The sequence below is a fragment of the Macaca fascicularis genome, chromosome 10 (genome assembly GCF_037993035.2).
Source record: "Macaca fascicularis isolate 582-1 chromosome 10, T2T-MFA8v1.1".
In the NCBI taxonomy this organism is placed as follows: Eukaryota; Metazoa; Chordata; class Mammalia; order Primates; family Cercopithecidae; genus Macaca; species Macaca fascicularis.
This window is the reverse complement of record NC_088384.1, coordinates 73,539,737-73,559,050: the sequence shown is the minus strand read 5'-3', so window position 1 is coordinate 73,559,050 and position 19,314 is coordinate 73,539,737. Positions and strand designations below refer to the sequence as shown.

The following is a 19,314-nucleotide window of genomic DNA, read 5'->3' as shown; positions in this document are numbered from 1 at the left end:
GGGGCTGAGACAGTGAGATTTTCTAAATGTACAATCATGTCATCTGCAAACAGGGACAGTTTGACTTCCTCTTTTCCTCATTGAATACCCTTTATTTCTTTCACCTGCCTGATTGTCCTAGCCAGAACTTCCAACACTATGTTGAATAGGAGTGGTGAGAGAGGGCATCCCTGTCTTGTGCCAGTTTTCAAAGGGAATGTTTCCAGTTTTTACCCATTCAGTATGATATTGGCTGTGGGTTTGTCATAAATAGCTCTTATTATTTTGAGATACGTTCCATCAATACCAAATTTATTGAGAGTTTTTAGCATGAAGGGCTGTTGAATTTTGTCAAAGGCCCTTCTGCATCTGTTGAGATACTCGTGTGGTTTTTGTCTTTGGTTCTGTTTATATGCCGGATTACGTTTATTGATTTGTGTGTGTTGAACCAGCCTTGCATCCCAGGGATGAAGCCCACTTGATCATGGTGGATAAGCTTTTTGATGTGCTGCTGGATTCGGTTTGCCAGTATTTTATTGAGGATTTTTGCATTGATGTTCATCAGGGATATTGGTCTAAAATTCTCTTTTTTTGTTGTGTCTCTGCCAGCTTTGGTATCAGGATGATGTTGGCCTCATAAAATGAGTTAGGGAGGATTCCCTCTTTTTCTATGATTGGAATAGTTTCAGAAGGAATGGTACCAGCTCCTCCTTGTACATGTGGTAGAATTCAGCTGTGAACCCATCTGGTCCTCGACTTTTTTGATTGGTGGGCTATTAATTATTGCCTCAATTTCAGAGTCTGTTATTGGTCTGTTCAGGGATTCAACTTCTTCCTGGTTTAGTCTTGGGAGAGAGTATGTGTCCAGGAATTTATCCATTTCTTCTAGATTTTCTAGTTTATTTGCGTAGAAGTGTTTATAGTATTCTCTGATGGTCATTTGTATTTCTGTGGGGTCGGTGGTGATATCCCTTTTGTCATTTTTTATTGCATCTATTTGATTCTTCTCTCTTTTCTTCTTTATTAGTCTTGCTAGCAGTCTATCAATTTTGTTGATCTTTTCAAAAAATCAGCTCCTGTATTCATTGATTTTTTTTTAAGGGTTTTTTGTGCACTAACAGTCTTTCTAAAGGATGTCATTACTCTTCAGCGATCAGTCCAATGGACTTACTATGAATTTCCAAACCCCTCAGGCCTAGAAACATCCCTAAACCTGATTAGTGGAAATAGAAACTTATTGATGAAGAAAGCATCTCGCTACATAATTAGAGATGATAAGCTCAAACACTAAAATAGCTGTTTGGCATGATTTTGTGTGGGTATATTCATGAAATCAACCAACCAAAAATAGATTGTGTCATATCCTTGCTTGTTTCGATAGAAAGCAAGGGGCATGGACAAGTAGGGCCCCTGATGTTGGAAAGGAGCCTCCAGGGACGGGAAGAATTAACAGGCTGGAGGACTAGGCTGGGAACCGAAGAGAACCCCAAAGGCTTCACACCTGTGTCTAGGATTGACCTTTTGTTAACTTTTAAGCGGCCTGAGTCCATAGAAACTGCATTCTGAGAGGTTGCGTGGCTAGAAATCGGAAAACTGCTTCATATGAGTGCTCTACTTTGTAATGAAAATAAACACTGTTAATACAGGCAATTGTACGTTGAAGGATCATTGTATTTATATTTGTAATTGTATAAGTAACAAATATATTTTGGTTGTAACTATTAAGCTATACAGATAAAGTGAAAGTCTTATCATTCCCCCTTAATCCTAAAAGTGCTCAGCTCTCTCTTGAGAGAGTTCTCAAAATTTTGGTCTCAGGACCCCACTACACACTGAAAAATTACTAAGAAACTTAAAGGGCTTTTGTATAGTGAGTTAACATCTGTCAGTATTAAATATATTAGACATTAAAACTGAATTTGTTTTAGTATTCATTTAAAGCCAACAATAATATACCTATTACTTGTTAACATAAATGACCCTTTTTAATAAAAAATAACTATATTTTCTTTCTTTTCTTTTTTTTTTTGGAGACAGTTTCACTCTGCCACCCAGGCTGGAGTGCAGTGGCGGGATCTCGGCTCACCACAACCTCTGCCTCCCAGGTTCAAGTGATTGCACTGCCTCAGCTTCCCGAGCAGCTGGGATTACAGGCACGTGCCACCACGCCCCGTTAATTTTTGTATTTTTAGTAGAGATGGGGTTTCACCATGTTGGCCAGTCTGGTCTTGAACTCCTGACCTCAAGTGATCCGCCCACCTCAAATCCCAAAGTGCTGGGATTAGAGGCGTGAGCCACTGTGCCCGGCCATATTTTCTAAAACAAAAATAATTGAAAGAGAAGAATGGCATTGCTTCACATTTTTGCCAGTTAATGTGTACCTTAGTAAGAGAGCTAGATTCTCACGTCTGCTTCCGCATTCAAGTCTCTTGATATACCACGTGTCATGTCATGTCGCCTCTACAATAACCCATTGTAGAATAAGAGGTAAAAAGCCAAATATCTAAGTATTATTATGAAAATAATTTTGACTTCGTGGACCCCAAAAAAAGTCCTAGAGACCCCAGGACTCTCCAAACCACACCTGGAGAACTGCTGTCCTAGATGTAGCTACTATTATCAGTTTAGTGTGTAACCTTCCAGACTTTTTTTTGTTTTTAAACAAGAACTACTTTACTATATATAGACTCATATGTATTCATACATTTCTGAAACTTTAAATTCTTAACAGTATATGTATTTTTAATATATTGTTAATATAAGAGTTTTCTAAATTGGTGTGGATATATTTGCACTTCTTAATTTCCACATATTATTTCCTAGTATGAATGTACCACAGTTTTACTTAACTATTTCCCTGTGAATGACCTTTAGGTTTGTTCTGAGTTTTTTGCCAGTAGTAGCAGTGCTGCAGTGAATATCCTTCTATACAAATTCATTTATGTATTCAGTCTTGCAGCAAACATTTACTGAGTACCTTCTATGTGTCAGGCACTATCCTAGGTACTTCAAATACAGCAGTGAACAAAACAGAAATCCCTGCCTGGTGTTTTTGGGTTTATAGCAGGGCTGTTGGTAAACTTTAGACGGTTCAATAACACTGGGATGTTGTACACAAAATTTGTGGTGGTGGTGTTCATAAATGGAGGAAAGTACCCATTGTTTACATCAGATCTTGAGAGACCTCATATAACTAAAAATAGATTAGGAACCAGTGATTTAAAACCTTTTCGATAACATTTATTTTACTTATAATATGGGAAAAATTTCCTTTACAGTCTGTCCTCTTGAGAATCGTCTTCTGTATTGCTGTGTCTCCAACCTGTTATTGAGATGAAAAAAGAATCTCTGGGAATGTAAAGCCTCTAAAAAGTATAGAGGGGTATAGGGCTGGGATGGTGTGGAGGGGTGTGGTGCACATTGTTATGAGGTGATGTTAAAAAATTCATATGAGGTCATACAGGTTAGTCAGCAATATTACAGGACTCAAAAATTATTGCCCATTAGGAAAAAATGGGATTTCTGCTGATCACCAGAAGAAAGTTAAATTATGTGAACTACACATGGTTTTCTATGGTTATAAAGAATGAGTTTTAGAAAGATTCCTACTAAAAATGTTTAACCTGATATTAAAATGTTTAAAAGCCTACATTTCTATTAATTGGGAAATCTAATTCAAAATACTATCCATATTCTCTAAAAATGAGCCTAATGACTCATACTTTAATATAAAAATATTGGTGTACAATCTTCTTTATACAATTAGAGAGTTGCTGATTTAATAAGAAAGTTATAAGAATGTGTTCTTGAATCATTACATTTATCCTTTGAGGCATGTATATGGTTTTGTTTCTGAAGTGCTGTATTAATATTGTGTCCTGGCCAGGCACCGTTGTTCGCTCCTGTAATCCCAGCACTTTGGGAGGCCTAGGTGGGAGAATCACTTCAGCCTAGGATTTCAAGACCAGCCTGGGCAACATAGGGAGACCCCATGTCTACAAAAAAAAATTTATAAATTAGCTGGGCCTGTCTAGTCCCAGCTACTTGGAAGGCTGAGGTGGAAGGATTGAGCCTGGGATGTTGAGGCTGCAGTGAGCCATGATCTCATCACTGTACTCTAGCCTGGGTGACAGAGCAAGATTCTGTCTCCAAAAAAAAATAATAATAATATGTGTTCTAATTCATTTTCTAAAAATTCCCATCCAAAAAAGCTTTTGTATAATCAGCTATACAGGTTTATGTTGCATATATTAGATATATTACTTTCATGCTACAATGGATTTTTATTTTTAAAGTGAAATCGAGTCAAATTAGTATCATAGTTGTATTTACATCTTAATATTGTGTTTTCATCTTAATGAATTATTTTCAGAGAATCGGCATTCTAAGTAAAGCTGATTTCCTTTTTAGAATTGAACTACCAGGGTAATACTTTAAGAGAATGGTGCAAGGCCTGGCACCATGGCTCACGCCTGTAATCCTAACACTTTGGGAGGCTGAGGCAGGCAGATCAGGAGGTCAGGAGATTTGAGACCATCTTGGCTAACACAGTGAAACCCCGTCTCTACTAAAAATACAAAAAAATTAGCCTTGCGTGGTGGCACGTGCCTGTAGTCCCAGCTACTTGGGAGACTGAGGCAGGAGAATCGCTTGAACCTGGGAGGCGGAGGTTGCGGTGAGCCAAGATCGCACCACTACACTCCGGCCTGGGCACTGGGCAACAAAGTGAGACTCCGTCTCAAAAAGAAAAAAAGAATGGTGCAGATATGGTCGCCTTTAATTTAAATAAGGCCTTCAACAAAGCTGTTGTGGCATTCTTTTGATTGAGGTGGAGATAGTGCTTTTAGTTGGTTTCATTGAAGAATTCTTTTCAAAGGATATTGCTTAATGGCCACATAACAGCCTGGAAGGAATTTTGTTTTTAATCTTAGGATCTCCTCTTAAAAATAGCTTGTTAATATAGAAAAGTATATGGATGATGAATGTTCATGGTCTCACTACCCAGAGGTCTCATTAAAAAGCATACACAACCTGATATGTGTATATGTTTTTTTAAAAGAAGAATAAAAATGAATATATGGAGAGAATGATACACAATAAGGTGTAAAGTGAAATGAAGTCGTCTTCTCCTCACTTCTCCCTGTGTTGCCCAGGCTAGAGTGCAGTAGTGAGGTCTCTGCTTACTGCAGCCTCCACCTCCCAGGTTCAAGGGATTCTCATGCCTCTGCCTCCCAAACAGCTGGGACCAGAGGTGTGTGCCATCACACCCAGCTAATTTTTTTTTTTTTTTTTTTGGAGGCAGTCTCACTCTTTCATCCAGACTGGAGTGCAGTGGTGTGATCTTGGCTCACTGCAACCTCTGCCTCCCGGGTTCAAGTGATTCTCCTGCCTCAGCCTCACGAGTAGCTGGAACTACAGGTGCATGCCACCACGCCTGGCTAATTTTTTGTATTTTTAGTAGAAATGGGGTTTCACCATGTTAGCCGGGATGGTCTTGATCTCCTGACCTTGTCATCTTCCTACTTCAGCCTCCCAAAGTGCTGGGATTACAGTCATAAGCCATCGTGCCTGGCCCTCCTCCTGACTTCTCAAACCCTGGTCCCTTTCCCCAAAGATTTGTTAGCTGTGTCTTAGACATCCTTTCAGATCAATTTTTTTTTTCATAGACCCATAGAGTACACTTACATCATTTAAATCCACTTATATAATACTACATGCCCTCTTTTGCTTTTTTTTTTTTTTTCCGGTCAATAACATATCTCGGAGATTTTTTCCTACAGACATGTGTCTACCTTATTTTTTGAGAACTGTACAGTATTTTATAGAATACATGTTCTTGAATTTGTTTAACCAGTCCTCTATTAATGATTTATTTTAGGCTAGTTTCCGGCCAGGTGCCGTAGCCCAGGCTTGGAGTCCCAGCACTTCGGGAGGCCAAGGCGGGTGGATCACGCACTTAGGAGATCGAGACCAGCCTGGCTAAGACAGTGAAAGCCCATCTCTGCTAAAAATACAAAAAAATTATTAGCCAGGTATGGTGGCGGGCGCCTGTAGTCCCAGCTACTTGGGAGGCTGCGGCAGGAGAATGGCGTGAACCCAGGAGGCGGAGCTTGCAGTGAGTGGAGATTGCACCACTGCATTCCAGCCTGGGTGGCAGAGCGAGACTCCATCCAAAAAAAAATACAAAAATTAGCCAGATGTGATGGTGTGTGTCTGTAATCCCAGCTACTGGGGAGGCTGAGGCACAAGAGTCGCGTGGGCCCAGGAGGCAGAGGCTACAGTGAGCGGAGATCGTGCCACTGCACTCCAGCCTGGGCAACACAGCAAGAATCTGTCTTAAAAAAAGAAAAAAAAAAAAAGATTTATTTTAGGCTACTTTCCAATAAGAACGAACTCCTACTTTTAGTGCCTAACACAGTAAAATTTTATCACATCACAACTGCGTGCCGGTGGGGCAGCCCATCTCTGTCTTGTAGCTGTGCCATCTGGCCCTGTGTTCTATAAGGCCACAGCAAAAGAGATGGCCTGGAAAAGGCTCTAGCTCTTAACTGTCTTGCCTCTCCTTTCTTTGGCCAAAAGAAATATGTGTTTGAGATTAGGAAGTGTCACGGAGCACCTGGGTATTTGGAGAGCATCAGTGGTCTCTGCCACTGTACGAACAGTAAAGTCCTGTATCAGGCTTCAAAAAGAAGAGGAAGTCATTACCCAATTGTTCATTTGAGAAACAAACTCCACATGTATCAGCAATGTGCTCATTTCCTAAACAAGCCTGTTGGCTGCATTACTAGATGTAGAATGAAATATTTTGATTCTAGATGCCCCATTTTAAGAAAGATTGATATTGACACTGTCCAGGGACATGTAGTCAGAACATGTAAGGATCTACAGATCTGTAGTCCCAGCTACTCGAGAGGCTACAGATTTTTGTGTCCTGAAGGTTTTCAAAGACTTGGAGAAGAGGGTGATGGTTTGTAGGGTACAGAATACTTTTATTCTGTGTGGTTCCCAAGGAGAGAACTAGAACCAATGATGGAGTGTTAGAATGATTTCTCTCACAATGGAGGATATTTAATCAGCAATTAGAGACCTTCATAAATGAAGCATAAGCCAGATGACATCTATGAAGAATATTGTAAAGATTTTTTACTTAGCATGGGAGATTGGTCTGGGTAATCTCTGTGGCCTCTTTTTAAATCTGGAATTTTGTATCATGAATGTCAAATGAATATTTCTTTTTCTTTTTAAATAGGACACTGATGAAATTCAAGTTAACTATCCTGGAATGTTTGAATTGATGGAAGATTTACAAGGTAAGGCACTTGAAAGAATGTTTAGACTCCATGGGGAAAGGTAGGCCAAAAAACAGAATTTTTAGACTCCACTTGAGAGAGACATTTTGAGAGCCAGCCCTTTGGCAGGCACTGGACAATGCACTAGGGATCCATTGTTGAGGAGAAAGCAGACTGTCTTCATGGAACTTCTGATATAAAATGGAGGAGGCAGGCACCAGGCAGCTGTCAAAAAGATAAGTGTTAAATTAGAATTGTGGTCAGTGCTATGAAGTAGAGGCATATAGTGCCACGGCTGTTTGTCAAAAGATGGCAGGACTTTTTTTTGAAGTGCACTTGAGGATGATAGAACACATTGGTGACTTCCTTCAGCCACAGTTGGCAGCTGAGATATAGGCTCAAGAAGGAAGGTAGTTGGGTTGGTTTAGAAGTAGGGTTTTGTCAGGGGGAAATGTCCCAATCTGGGAGACAAAGAAGTCCTATCTGAGGAAGTAGCAATTGACTGTGCTCTAAAAAAAATGGAGATGAATTAACTGGGTAGACAGAGTAAGCAAGTGAGTCCGAGGCAAGGAGAACAGCATATGCAAAGGCCCTCCTGTGAAAATGAACATAGCAAGAACTGAAAGAAGGGCATTTTGGCTGGTGTACAGGGAGTAAGAAGGAGAGAGTTAAGTGATGACCTTGGTGAGTCAACAGGAGTCACAGATCAAATGCAGAAGTACTTCACAGGCCTTGTTAAAATTGTTTGCCCTTATCTTAAAACGCCCCTTGAGGCATCTTAGAGAGATAACAGTATCAGACTTGGATTTTGAAAGGAGTAGATTGGTAGATAAACTAGTAGTGAGATTAATATCAGTAAAGCTTGTGTGATGATGGTGGTTTGTACTAAGGTGGTGGCAATGGAGATGAAGAGAAGCAGATGCATCCCAGAGATGTTTAGTAGGTAAATTTTGCAGTTCCTGCTGGTGGATTGGATGTGGGCAGATGAAGGAGAAAGACATTTGAAGCATAGTTGCTGAGTTTTAGCTCACAGAGAAAGATGGTGTTCTTCACTGATAGAGGAAACAATAGAATAGCAGGTATGGGCAGGTACAGCCCTTGAGTTTACATTTGGATACATTGGGTTCGAAGTGCTTTTGAAATACCTAAGAGGTTATGTCAAGTAGGCAGTTGAGTATGTGGGTAGGTAGCTCAGAGGAAGCTACTGGCTTGGTTAAAAAGTTGGGAGTCAGTTGTGAATAGGTGACATTCAAAGCATTTGCCTAGGATAAGAACATGGAGTGAGCAGAGAAAGTGGCTTGATACTGAGCCTTTAGCAGGTGGGTAGACTACGTCTGAGCCTACAAGGAGACTTGAGAAGGAGTAGCCAGCAAGGTGTTCCGGGAAAACACCAGAAAAGTGTAGAATTGCCTGAACCAAAGGAAAGAAAGAGTGTTTCAAAACAAAGGGAGCACTTAGTAGCATTAAAAGCAAACTATGAACTGAAAAGGAAGTTCACTAGATTTAGAAACGAAGGTTATTGGTGTCCCTGGTGAGAGCTCTTTTGTTGGAGCGAGGAGAGTAGAAGGGGAGTAGGTTGAGGAATAAGTGGAAAATGAGGAACTGGAGACAGCAAATGTGTGCTGTTCTTTCAAGAAGTCTAGTGGTGAAGAAGAGGTGAAGGATGGAAAGGTTACAGGTGTCAGAAGAGAGGAGAGGAATAGGAGTTGGGATGAGTTTTTTTTTTTTTTTTTTTTTCTAAAACTTGAATTTAACTGCTGACTAGAAGAATCTAAGTGCTTTCGTAGAAGAGGTGACTCTAGAAGAGAGGGAAAAGATAATTGATGATGACAGGTGTCTGAGAAGGTGGGAAGGGTGCAATACAAAGGCCAGTGGAGGGGTTGGCCTTGCTAAGGGGAGAGGCAGAGTTATAGCAGGAAGGGAGAACAGATAGCACCAAAGGACGTGTAGGTGTTTATGTTTGAAAGCAAGAAGTTCCCATCTTGTGGATCTTTCTTTCTTTTTTTTTTTTGGTCAAACAGGAAGTAATATATGCTAAGAATGAAAGAGAGTTTTGAGAAGTGAGCGGAACCATTTGAAATAGTCATTATAGGGAATGAGAAGGTGAACTGACCATCAACAGTAGGTGGTAGCTCAGGACGAGGCACAAAAATCAGGTAGTTGAATTAGTTTGGGTTGGGGGTTTGCTAGTTAAAAATGACAAAGAGACAAAGGTAAAAGATAATTCTAGGAATATAATTGAAATAATAGGTTAAAGAATCTTAGCTGGAAGAAAAGGGAAGTGGGAACAAAAAAGAGTGAGCTGATAAATTGGGAGGAAGAAGAAGAACTGTGCACAGGTGATTCCAAGGCGGTCAGGGAATGGTCATGGTTGGAGTTCCTGAACACACTGGAGGGACAGGAGGATATGGTCAGAAAATGAGATGTTTGATGATTTTGGAAGTAAAGCAGTTACAAGTGATAACTTGGTTTGGGACATGTCTCAGGTATCAAGGCAGAGGTGGCGTAATGGAGTGGTTGATTAGAGATGAGATTTTAAAATCTTAACTTGTTGATTATTAACATGAAGTCACCCAGGATGGTGGCAGTACTGGGAGTGTAGAGGAAAACTGAGCCAAGTGCCAAACCTTTCAATGAATGAGGGGAGTGACTAACCTGATGTCAGACAGCAAGCAGGAGTCAGGAGAAGATTACAGCCTTATGGTGTGGGGCCTCAGCAGGATGAATGTGTTTAATGGGGTAGAGAAGTAATGGCCTGGAAGAGGCTTCAAGGAGTAAGAAGGACACAGACCAAACTCTGAAAGAGGTTAGATATGCAAAAATAAACTCAATTACTTGAAAGGGATGCTAGAGAAGCAGTTTCCTCAAAAGAGAGCTTCAACTTGCCTCCTTTGTGGGAATTTGTGAGGTGGTTATTTTATATATACAGACTAACATCAAAAATAGTTTCGATGAATGGGGGAAGCTAGAGAGGTTAAAGGTATATTCTGTGAATCCAGAACTATACTTACCTAGGGGAGACTTTGTCTGGATCCTGAAAAATTGTAAGATGATTTAAAGAAAGAGGATTATACAAATAAGTATCTAGTCTTTACTTACAGATTTATAGTCTTTTGTGAGCTTTGTTGTACTTGCTTCCTTAAGTTACGAGTGAGAAGAATTAGGGCCAAAGAGAACAGTTGCCTGTCAAGTGGCAGAATTAGCTGCCAAACTCATGCTTTTTGACTCTGCCCTGGCACTGTCTGAACTGACCCTGTTCCTTCTTGTAGTTGCCCTTCCGTAACAAGGTTCATTTTACCTATCATGCAGCCTCCTCTGAGTGTGGAGCTTCTGTCACTCTGCAAACAGAAAGATGTGTAACTGAAATCTTACCATTGTCATCAGTTTTCATTCATTAATAGAGAGATTGGCAGCCAATAGCATGCGTGGCCAAGATGACAGAGGATCAGTAATAAGCCACACACACCCCTTCCCCAGCACTACCCCAAGGACTTACCTGATGTAATCAAGGAGCCACTTTATCCAAAGGCTTGAGAGATGATGGTGGGCTGATGATTTATCACTTGGGCTCTAATGATAAAAATATTATTCAAATACAGCATTTATTTTTGTTCTGCTATAGAATCTGTGTTCATTTCAAGAAAGAAAAGAGAAAAATACTAGAAATTAGACCTATCCGTTGGAAAAGGTTACTTCCCACTGATTTCAACATATATACAGCACTTAACTCTGTGCTCAGTGCAATTCTCTGAGGTTTTTCTAATACCCTAATTTTACCTGTGAGAAAATTGAGGCATCAAGAAGTTCAGTATCTTGTCCATGGTCACACTGAATCTGTAGTTACAATTTGAATTCAGAGTCCTATACTGCATATTTGATATGTATGTGGTTCTTTAAATTCAGATTAACATGTATATTCAGCGAAATGTATTAATCTTAAAGGTACAGCTGCTTGTGTTTTAACCACCATCCTGACCAAAATATTGAACATTTTCAGTCTCTCAGAAGGTCGCCTTGTGCTCCTTCCAAATTGATAACCCCCTCTTTTCCTAAAGGTTTCATTTGTTTTTCAGATGGAGTCTCACTCTGTCACCTAGGCTAGAGTACAGCGGCACGATCTTGGCTCACTGCAACCTCTGCCTCCTGGGTTCAAGTAATTCTCCTGCTTCAGCCTCCCAAGTAGCTGGTATTACAGGCATGTGCCACCATGCCTGGCTAATTTTTGTATTTTTAGTAGAGACTGGGTTTCACCATGTTGGCCAGGCTGGTCTCGAACACCTGACCTCAGGTGATCCACCCATCTTGGCCTCCCAAAGTGCTGGGACTACAGGTGTGAGTCTCCTAAAGGTTTTAAATAGACCATATATTTTTAGGAACTATGGCCTAATACTTTCAGATGCTTTCCTAGTGCTTCTCTTTTTTTTTAACTGTAACATCTGTTACAGAAATCAGATTTCTTAGTTTTTGATACATCTTATCCATAGGAATATTAAGAGGAATTATTTAAACTTATAAAATGATATTTAATAAAATGGATACAATCATTAACAGGTTGGTTTTATATATCTTCGCTTACCGTTTATTGAGCATCTACCCATGTGCCAACCGCTGAGCCAACAGTGGAAATACATAGTTCCTGATCTCAGGGAGCTTATATTGTAGTAGGGAAGAAGAAACACACAAAGATAGAGACAGACTCATACATTCAACTGAAAATGAAATCATTTATAATAAAGTACAAGGAGAAACACAGGAGGAAAAGGCCCTAAATCTGCTTAGGGAGTCAGGAATGCTTTTGCAAAAGAGGCAGCACCTAAGCAAAAATGAGTTTTCCTGGAGAATGAAAGGTGGGTTGAGGTTTAAGAGAGCTAACATTGCATCCACATGGAGGTAGAATAGGATATGCACATCCTTCACTCTCCTGATTAAGGAATGGTACCATAATCCAGTATTCCTTGAGTATGTAGAATGGGGAGATGATGGGAAATGATACAGGATCAGAGGTTTCTACATTTTTTTTCAGATTAGCATTGTAATGTCTTGGAAGAATTTTGCATAGAGTAGAGAAAATGAGACAGATTTGTGTGTGTTAGAAAGCTCACCTTCCAGCATTGTTTATGAGGCATAGTTTATGAGGAAGGAAAGACTAGAGCTAACATGGTTAATCTGTTTGTTTTTTTGTTAAATGTATAAGGAAACCCAGGCACAGAGAGAAGTTAAGTAACTTGTTCCAGATGATAATAATTAGTGAGTGGTAGAGCCATGATTTAAACCTAGTTGAGCAGCCTGATTTGTATGCTGAAATCTTAGCCATTCTCCCATGGAAAAAGTCAGAGGCAGAAGAGATGGGAAGAAGCATAGTCAGGGGGTGATGGAGGCAGGGAGACCATGGGAGACTTTCAGGTGTGCTCTTCTGCTGACTGGAAGATCATGTTACTTCCAAATTTGTTTCTGGTATTTTACATTTATGGTATACATTTTTTCTTAATGGTTGTGGTGTGTCTCATTGAAGCTGCTATTATTAATTCACAGAAGAAAAGTCCAGAATGTTGACCTAATTTTACAAAACAAGCTGCATATCAGCTGATGAATGCATGAGAAATTTTCAAGGCTTTCACAGTGGTCTTAAGGTAAGTTCAGTTATTTTTTTAAACAATACTCAGTATTGTTTTTAGTAAACCATAATAAATTAGGTTTATTTTTAATAAGCAGTTGAACTTCACCTTAAAAACACTGTGAGAGTCTTAAACAGTTAACCTGCTAGCCAGATTTTTCTGTTATCTCAAAGCCCAGGGTGAGTTGGAAGTCCCAAAGTTTCAGTTTTTCCCTGGGTGGTCTTCAGTAGAGGTCCCCCATGATGCATTAGGAGGTGTTATTCTTTTATAGATGGCAAAACTGGAATTCGATAGAGGTTGAATGACTTTGCCCCCGGTTATGTAAGAGTTAAAACTGGGAGTGTGATCCCAAAGTCCACTCTTTCCACCACCTCACACTGCTTCTGCAAGAAGGGAGGTTCAGTGTGGCAGTGTGAGTGGCTCGTGAGGGAAGGTTGGAGTGCTACACAGTTACACCCTGTGCTCTGCAGTAGTGCTCTTGAATTTCTGTATGGCTGATGTAGGTCAGACCTTCAGAGAGTGTTATAACTACTAATCTTAATTAGTATATCCTAATACTGATTGTTTAGAAGGCATTTTAGAATTTATAGTGCATCACATGTTTATCTTTTCTACTGGTATTGTCCGTAACTAATGCATAATTAAGCCATAGCAGCAAGAAGTTGAGCAAAAATGAAAGCACCATACCTGAGCAACAGACTCTTCCAATGTGAGACCCAGTTTACCTCTGGTCACTTGATATGGTTAAAATTCAAGCACTAGAAGCCTTTAAGGAGCATCTAGTCTGATGGCTTTGAAGACCACAGATGATTGTCACGAGCTCATCCAGCTGCTTCACGACACCAAGAATATGGTCCACCTTTTTTTTTTATGATAATTAACCTACTAGTTTGTGTCTGTCGTTCTTCATGAATTGGGGCTATTGCACTTAGAGGATTTTAGTAGCAGGGATTCATTATTTTAGGAAATAGTAGAAATCGTTTGAGATTGAAGAGAAGAAAAAGGTTTAGGTGCAGCTAATTTGTTGATTGCTTTTAATAAGACTATTGAAAATGTGGTAGATTACTATTTTTAAACTGAAAGAATACTGATATTGGTAAGTTTATTCATTTCATGATTAGTGAAAGTAGAAAAACAAAACTAAGATAACATTTGATCATGTAGTAAAGTTTAATATAGAGAACACTTGAAGGATTTTTATTTCTGAAATTCTTTTAATTTTGTAGAATGGCTTAAAATGTGCTCAGAGTAAATTTAAGTATTTGTATAAAGAAAAATCAAATATACAACATTAATCTTAAATGAACAATAGAATAATGCTTAACCTAGTTTTTCACCATCAACTTGAAGGAAAGAAGTCTAAAAATTTTAAAACATTAAGAGAAGTGCCTCTAAAAGAATGCACATAATTATTTCCTAATGTGAGATTAGTAAAAATTAGTAAAATATTGTAAATCTGAGAACACATAGTAGCTTTGGTAACTATCTAATGAGTTTCAAAGCCATCTTCCAAGTTTCACAATCATACTTACATTATGGCTTAGGAGTGAGGCATTGTGGCACTGACCTGTCTTCCTCCAAAGAGCGGCTGAAAGGAGCATGAGATATGACATGCTTGGTAAAGTTCTCACCAACTACTGACAACTCACCTGGGGTGGCAGTCACCTGGGTTTTGCCCAGCGGGCTTACTTTACACCATTGCTGGCAAGTAAAGCATTGTGGGGCTGCCTCCTGAAATGTCACTTGCCTGTCTTAATATTCAAAAAGTTTCAAGTAGTTTCGCTTTGGAGTCACTAAGAAGCCTAGCTATAATCTGAAAGTGAAATGAGATTTAGGTTTACATGACCCTTAGAGAATGAGGACAGGTAGATGAGATGGGATTAAGTCTGTGGTGTTGAGCTGTTCAGGGCATTCGCTGTATTATCTCAGACTACCTGTAGTGTATTTTTAGGTATGGGTGAGAGTAACTGTTCTTGGAATAGAAAAGCCCTGCTGCATCGAGACACAATGCTGGCAGCTGCAGCCGTGTACAGAGGTAAGGGATGACCGCTCTTTCACCTGCCTCACCATGGCACTTGTGCTGTATCATGTTGATTCCTTTCACATTGCCAATGTATTTTCCATTCCCATGAAGGCTCCCTCAGACTTCATGTCCTTCCTCTCAAAACACAGATCCTGTGGCTTTTTCCAGACAGCCTTTACGATTTCCTTACCCTCAGTATTAATAATTTTTCATGTAAGTTGTTCTCAGAATCTTACGAATATCCTATACCCATTTCTTTTTGAAGAACATGACCTTTATTGAGGAGAAATTTTTTCCTACTTGCATTTTTTCAGACTTTAACCATTATTGTCTTTTTAGAAATGTACAGAAATGAGGATGGTTCAGTACCTGCCACATATCAGATCTATTACATGATAGGATGGAAATATCATGAGTCACAGGTAACATTATTAAGGTGGATCACTTTTCTTAGTGGGTTCATGTTCAGATTATTGTTTACTAACTGGGGGGAAGGGGTAATATAAGACAGCATTAATGGCTTTAATTGGGACTGTGTATTATCTATTTCTGATGTCTTTAATCTTTATTATTTTCAGGCAAGACCAGCTGAAAGAGGTTCTGCAACTGTGTCATTTGGAGAACTAGGAAAAATAAACAACCTTATGCCACAGGGGAAAAAATCACAATAAATATTTATTCAATGTTAATGTTGTCCAGAATTTTCATCAGAAATGGATAGTTTTCACATCTAAAATTATTACATTTTGAAGCAAGAAGCACTCTAAGCTATTTACTAATAGACTTTTCATATAATTAGGAAAACCTGATATCACATCTATAGTAACCTTTTCAGTTTCATATTGTTTCTGTTTCCATAAGGATACTGCTGAGTGTCTTTGCAGATTGAGCCTAAAAGCAAAGAAAATATTTCCCTAAAATATTTGCAAATAATGTTCACATATGTAAATGCCTGGGAAAATATTACTCATGCTGACCTTTTGTACCTTTTTCTCCTGCTTTGATCTTTTGTTACTTCTGCGAAAGGACCACAGCCATGGAGATGAGAGGAGGAACAAGTTGGTCGGTTCTTTAGAGTTCTGGCTCATTTAGATTGAAAAACATAGACTTTTTATAATCACTATTGTAGGGTACTTAAGCCAAAGTTGTATTTGTCATACTGTTTTCTTTGCCTTGAAGAGGAACAGATGAATATGCACCTTCTCCAGAGTTATGTGGTTTTAGAATTTAGAAGAGCATGTATCTTTATTAAATCCCTCCTCAACTCTTTAAAGCATCTGAATTTAACCTTATTTCTTTTTTACCTCCATGGTGTGGGTGGGACCACCATGGTTTTACACCCCACCCTACCTTAGGGAAGAAGAAAACATTTTAAAGAATTACAGAAGCAGAATCACATGTAAAAGTCTCTGCACAGTCATCAGTTTATTGTTAGGCTTTCCTTTGTATTTTCTGGGCTTAAGCACTATTGTCTTAATCTAAGTTCACAGTCCTGTTGTTGTCGAGGAGGGTTCAAAATCATGTGGAGATAATCAAGCTCAGACAGCTTAAGATAGGTGGGAAGAATGTACAGGAAGCAGGGAGAAGGCTGAGAAGCAAGCAGGAGTGAGCGCTAGGTGTGTTGCTTCCAATTAGCTGTTTGCTGTCTTTTCCATTTAACCTGGGTGCTGCCCCAGCCTTATCTTCAGCCTTCAGTGATCTATGATAGCATTTCCTTCTGTCTCCTCTCAGTCTCTCTCTCTTCTGCCTTCCTTCCCTCCTTTATGGTATTAGCAGCAAGCTCTCCATGTGTCGGGGCTGTGTCTTAGCCTGTACATAGCACATGGTGCTTTGTTCATAGTAGATATTCAGTTAAATTTTGAACTAATATTATATGACAGACTTGCCCTTTGAAAGATTAAGTTATAGTTAAAAACCAAGATTTGTAGGAGAAAAAGAAATTATTCTCTTCAGTTGGAAAAATCATCGATATTTGAAACTGGGATACGCTTGGTAGCTTGTTTTATTTTAACACAAAGTAAACCTGTGAAGTAGAATTTGGTGTTTTGTTTTTTGGGTTTTTTTTTTTTTAGCTTAATTTTCAGAATTTGAAGACAGAGAACAACAAAAAAACACAAAACACTCTGTGCTAGCCAGGTGCAATGGTGCATGCCTGTAGTCCCAACTTCTTGGGAAACTGAGGCAGGAGGATCACTTGAGCCTAGGAGTTCAAGGCTGCAGTGAGCTATCTGTGCCATGGCACTCCAGCCTGTGCAAAAGAGGAGACCTCATCTTAAGAAAAATCCACCAAAAACCCTGTTTTAAAGTGCAAACTGATGATGGAGGAATGGGTAAATTCCGGGACTCTGTATTTCCAAAAGGACATGTGTTTATGTGCATTAATACTTGTTTTTGAAGAACACATCTCAAAGCGTTAAGTGGCTGTTGCTGAGGAAGGAGACTGAGGGACCGGGTGTGTCTGTGTCGTTCTGTTTGAATGTCTGTCGGGGGTATAGAAACTAGGAGGGAGACTTGTACATTTCACTTTTTAAACTTCCTGTAAATTTTGAATTTTCCAAGCAAGAATACTACTTTTGCTTATTTAATGTCAACGGTGTTATATGTGGATGGTGGGGTGGAACTAAGGATTACTCTACCCTGGCTATCCCATAAAAAACTTCATTTGTTTAAAAAAATTAAGGAAAGAAAACACAGCTAATTGAGGACCCTTATTGTTTAATGTGAGTGACTGTACTGAAAACATTTATTTTAGTGTGTATAACACTAGTGAAATTATTTTTTTAGTTGAAATCTGCTCAAAGTATGCTATTAAGCTTTTATTGTTCCGAGCCGTCAGGAAACTGATTGTTCTGAATAACCACATTTTCCAAATGATTAAGAGCCCATCCTTTTAAGCAATGAAACTTAAAAAGTCTTTATTAAAATTTTTTCAAAAATATGTTACATTCTTAAATGGTATATGATAATCATTTCTTTTTTTTTTTTTTTTGAGATGGAGTCTCACTCTGTTTCCAGACTGGAGTACAGTGGCACAATCTTGGCTCACTACAACCTCTATGTCTGCCGAGTTCAAGTGATTCTGCTGCCTCAGCTTCCCAAGTAGCTGGGATTACAGGTGCGCGCCACCACGCCAGCTAATTTTTGTATTTTTAGTAGAGACGGGGTTTCACCATGTTGGCCAGCATGGTCTCAATCTCTTGACCTTGTGATCCACCCACCTCGGCCTCCCAAAGTGCTGGGATTACGGGCGTGAGCCACCATGCCCGACCAATAATCATTTCTTGATAACCCCACAGTTATTATCATAAACTCAAATTGTACTGTATTGCTTGTTCCCAGACTAGCCCCAAGAATGCTGTGGTTGGTTTTGTGTATTTTCCAGCACTTTTCTTATTTGCTGTCAGTTGTCAATTTCAACACCTTGACCAAAATGAACTTTCTTGAGTCATTTCTTCTGTTTTACTATAAGATTAGAATTCATACTGAAAGATTTCTAGGACTTGTGTATTAAGGTAGGGAAGAGGAACTAGGTTCTGAGAGAAGGACTCCTTTGGAATAAAATGCATGAGCTTTATTGGTTCCTTTAACAGATCTTCATTGAGTTTCATGTGCCAGGCATCCAACTATTCTCTGCTTTTATAGTTGTCAGTCTGACAGGGCTCGAGTGTGTGCACACTGTGACACCTGTTGGCTGCCAGGAGACTGGCTTATTTCCTGGTTTTTAGCAATATTCCAGGTTGTTGGCCTGGAGAATTCCAAAGGTGGCAGTAAATATGAAAACTTACATCTATAAAACAAAGAGTTTTTGCTTTACAGGAAGAATTTGTAGGATTTATTGAGATAAGCTACCTATATACATCAAGTATGTGATGTGATTGTAAGAAATTATGGAAGTAAGTCATGAAGTACCTGTGAGGGAAGTTTTATATATTTTTCAAACTCTTTTAGTACCATTTTCATCCACTAGGTGGAAACAATTACAGTACAGTATGACCCACATTAAAGACATGTACAGTTTTTTGGCCAGGCGCAGTGGCTCACGCCTGTGATCTCAGCACTTTGGAAAACTGAAGCGGGAGGATTGCTTGAGCCCAGGAGTTTGAGACCAGCTTGGGCAACGTGATGAAACCCTGTCTCTACAAATAAAAAAAAAAATTAGCCAGGCATGGTGGCACATGACTGTGGTCCCAGCTACTCAGAAGGCTGAGGTGGGAGTATTGCTTGAGCCCAGGAGGTCAAGGCTGCAACAAGCTGTCGCACCACTGCACTCTAGCCTGGGCAACAGCAAGACCCTCGTCTCAAAAAAAAAAAAAAAAAAAAAAAAAGTACAATTTTTATATTGATTATGTATTCCTTAAGTAGGAATGGAATAAAAGTATTTTACCATGGATTGGCTTCTGTGAAGGAA

General features: G+C 39.3%; 1 protein-coding gene across 14 annotated transcripts in view; it reads left to right on the top strand.

Moving 5' to 3' along the window:
- The window catches only part of NDUFAF5 (NADH:ubiquinone oxidoreductase complex assembly factor 5), a 35,581-nt gene extending 19,986 nt beyond the window's left edge, over positions 1-15,595 (top strand). For 3 of the 14 annotated variants that reach the window (XM_074004748.1, XM_005568329.4, XM_045362485.2), the window contains exons 8-11: positions 7,229-7,289; positions 14,835-14,918; positions 15,246-15,328; positions 15,485-15,595. In XM_074004748.1, coding sequence (XP_073860849.1) covers positions 7,229-7,289; positions 14,835-14,918; positions 15,246-15,328; positions 15,485-15,577 — 321 coding nt within the window. In that variant the 3' untranslated portion in view covers positions 15,578-15,595. Of the gene's footprint in view, positions 1-5,857; positions 6,012-7,228; positions 7,290-11,341; positions 12,899-14,823; positions 14,919-15,245; positions 15,329-15,484 lie in introns of those variants that run through there. The other 11 variants (XR_012419125.1, XR_012419121.1, XR_012419124.1 and 8 more) reach the window with 10 other exon arrangements.
- Positions 15,596-19,314: the final 3,719 nt, after the last annotated feature.